General features: G+C 33.8%; 1 protein-coding gene across 1 annotated transcript in view; it reads right to left on the reverse strand.

The window, feature by feature from the left end:
* KDM5A (lysine (K)-specific demethylase 5A) overlaps nucleotides 1-2,867 on the reverse strand; it is a 160,131-nt gene that overhangs the window by 88,625 nt on the left and 68,639 nt on the right. Inside the window, exon 13 of the mRNA XM_006862704.1 lies at nucleotides 475-594. Coding sequence (XP_006862766.1) covers nucleotides 475-594 — 120 coding nt within the window. The remainder of the gene's footprint in view (nucleotides 1-474; nucleotides 595-2,867) is intronic.

The raw sequence follows: 2,867 nt of genomic DNA on the forward strand, positions 1-2,867 counted from the left end.
AAGTCGTAAAAAAAAAATTTTTTTAAAGGAATATAGAAAACAATTGCATATTAGAACAAAAATACTAAAGGGATATTTTAAAGTAGAAATCAGAGCTATATATATATTTGAAAATGTGGTAGAACTGATACAATTCTCAATAAGCCTGATTATCTTTTTTCCTCCTGAGTATGCAAAGACTAGAGGAACCACATTCTCTCAAAAAAGGAGGATTCAGAAAATATCAACTACTCATTTAAATTTCAAACAAAGCAGGGAAAATAGTAAATGAATGAGAAGTAAGGAACTATAAATCCTCCAAATAAAGAGGGAAGAAAATTCGATATGAACTTCCTATAGCAGTGCAGGCACTTGAGTCACCCTTGAAATATGCAAGAACCCTACATCCTGAGCTAGCTAAGAAAACATGGCAACTAAGCTCCGTTTTACAGGGGTGTTAGAAGATGTACAACAGCCATTTGATATAGAACAGACCCAGTCAGCAGTACAGAAGTTCACAGCTTCAGCAAAGTTGTAGCCCTGATTAAATCCAGAGTGATAGGCACGAGGAAACGTCACAACAAACTCGCCAGCACACTGATTGGTCCTGTAGACCTAAATGCAAATTGGGAACAGGGATTTAAAAAAAAAAAAAAAAGGAGAGAGAGAGAAAGACATTATCAGTCAGCTAGTTTCAAAAGGACTTTCTAACATTGAAAAAGATAAATTAAATAACAGAAATAACTCTCAGGATTTAAAGAGACCAGAATTTGACATTCTTGAAATATTCACTGATATAACTAGAAAAATTAATCATGATGATCAGAATTAGCAACCAAAACAAATTCCCAAATAGAAAACATTATTCTTATAGTACTTCTAATTTCCTAATTTGCTCTAATTATTACAATTAAGAAAATGTCTAATTTATTCCTATGCTATAAATAGTAGTAAAGAATGGAATTTCTTGTTATCTTGATATATCTGGATAATTTTTTGAAAATAAAGTTGATACACTTATATTGCGATATCTCTAAGTCAACTTCTATCCTGAATCTTACTGTACTTTACTATACTACTATGAGTGAAGTGGTACCATAGGATAAGCACTCGACAGCAAGGTCAGTTTAAACTGTAAGGTCAATGTGGTCACCAGCTACTCCTTGGAAAGCCAAGACTGAGTCACTATGAGTCAGAATCAACTTGACAGCACTGAACAACAAGAACAACAATGTGTCTTTTATACCAACAATCAAAAATATAACACAGGACTGGGCAACATTTAACTGTGTTATACCTAAAGTTTCCGTAAGTAGAAGCTAACTCTGAAGCATCTAGTAAGTCTCTTTTAAAAGGTCCAAGCTTCTAGTATAAATTCATTCTTTAAAGACAAAATAACATAAGTAATTTTACTGCATCCACTTTTTCATTCAGGTTATGCTAAATATGGAGTCCTGGCGTAACACTGAAGGATAAGCACTGGAGTGCTAACCCAAAGGCCAACAGTTCAAATCCACCAGCTGCTCCTCAGAAACCATATTCAGGGTCCTTATGAGTCATAGCCAACTCAACAGTATTTAACAATAACAATGCAAAACATTTGATTATAGAAAATTTATTAAATTCATACTTTATCAGATATTACTAGCTTAAATGTGAGAATCATTTACAAAACAAAATTAAAAAGTAAAAAAAGCATTCATGTGTTATTTTTATTTCATTATCTCATGTGTTGCTGTTTTTACACTATAAAACCTTTCTATACGATCTCCAAAAAGATAGAGCTACCACTTAAAATACCTGTACTTTGACTATACAGGAATAATAAAGAAATGTTCTGTTTAAATATATATATAATACTTTACTGAAAACAGGCAATTACTTGAATGGTAAGTATTTGAAAATTAATATTTATACTTTAGAATATTGTGGTTGTTGTTAGGCGCTGTTGAGTCAGTTCCTACTCATAGAAACCCTATACACAACAGACTGAAACACTGCCCAGTCCTGCGCCATCCTCACAATCATTGTTACTTTTGAGCCATTGATGATACCATTATGCCAATCCATCTCGTTAGGGGTCTTCCTCTTTTTTACTGTCACTCCACTTTACTATGCAAAATGTCCTTCTCCAAGGACTGATCCTTCCTGATAATATGCCCAAAGTACAAGAGACAAAGTCTTGCCACCCTGACTTCTAAGGAGCATTCTGGCTGTCCTTTCATGACAGATTTACTTGTTCTTCTGGCAGTCTATGATACTTTTAATATTCTTCTCCAATACCATAACTCAAATGCATCAATTCTTCTACAGTCTTTCTTATTCACTGTCCAACTTTAACATGCATATGAGGTGACTGTGAGAAAATACCAGGCAAACCTTAGTTCTCAAATTGACATGTTTGCTCTCAAACACATTAAGTAGTCCTTGTGTAACAGATTTGCTTAATTCAATACATCATTTGATTTTTTTGACTGGCTGCTTCCAAGAGTACTGATAGTGGATTCAAGCAAAATATAGTATTTGACAGCGGCAATCGTTTCTCCATTTATCATGATGTCATTTACTGTTTCAGTGGTGAGGAATTTCATTTGGTTTCTTTTTTTCACATTGAGGTTTAAACTATAATGAAGGCTGTAGTCTTTGATCTTCATCTATAAATATTTTAAGTCCTATTCACTTCCAGCAAGCAAGTCTGTATCATGTGCATATTGCAGGTTGTTAATGAGTCTTTCTCCAATCCTAATGCCACATTCTTGTTAATATAATCCAACTTCTCAGACTATTTGCTCAGTATACAGACTGAATAAATATGGTGTAAGAATGCAACCTTGACGCACATCTTTTCTGATTTTAAAGCCATTCAGTGTCCCCTTGTTCTGTTGGAA

This window comes from Chrysochloris asiatica, unplaced genomic scaffold (genome assembly GCF_000296735.1).
Source record: "Chrysochloris asiatica unplaced genomic scaffold, ChrAsi1.0 scaffold00050, whole genome shotgun sequence".
Lineage (NCBI taxonomy): Eukaryota > Metazoa > Chordata > Mammalia > Afrosoricida > Chrysochloridae > Chrysochloris > Chrysochloris asiatica.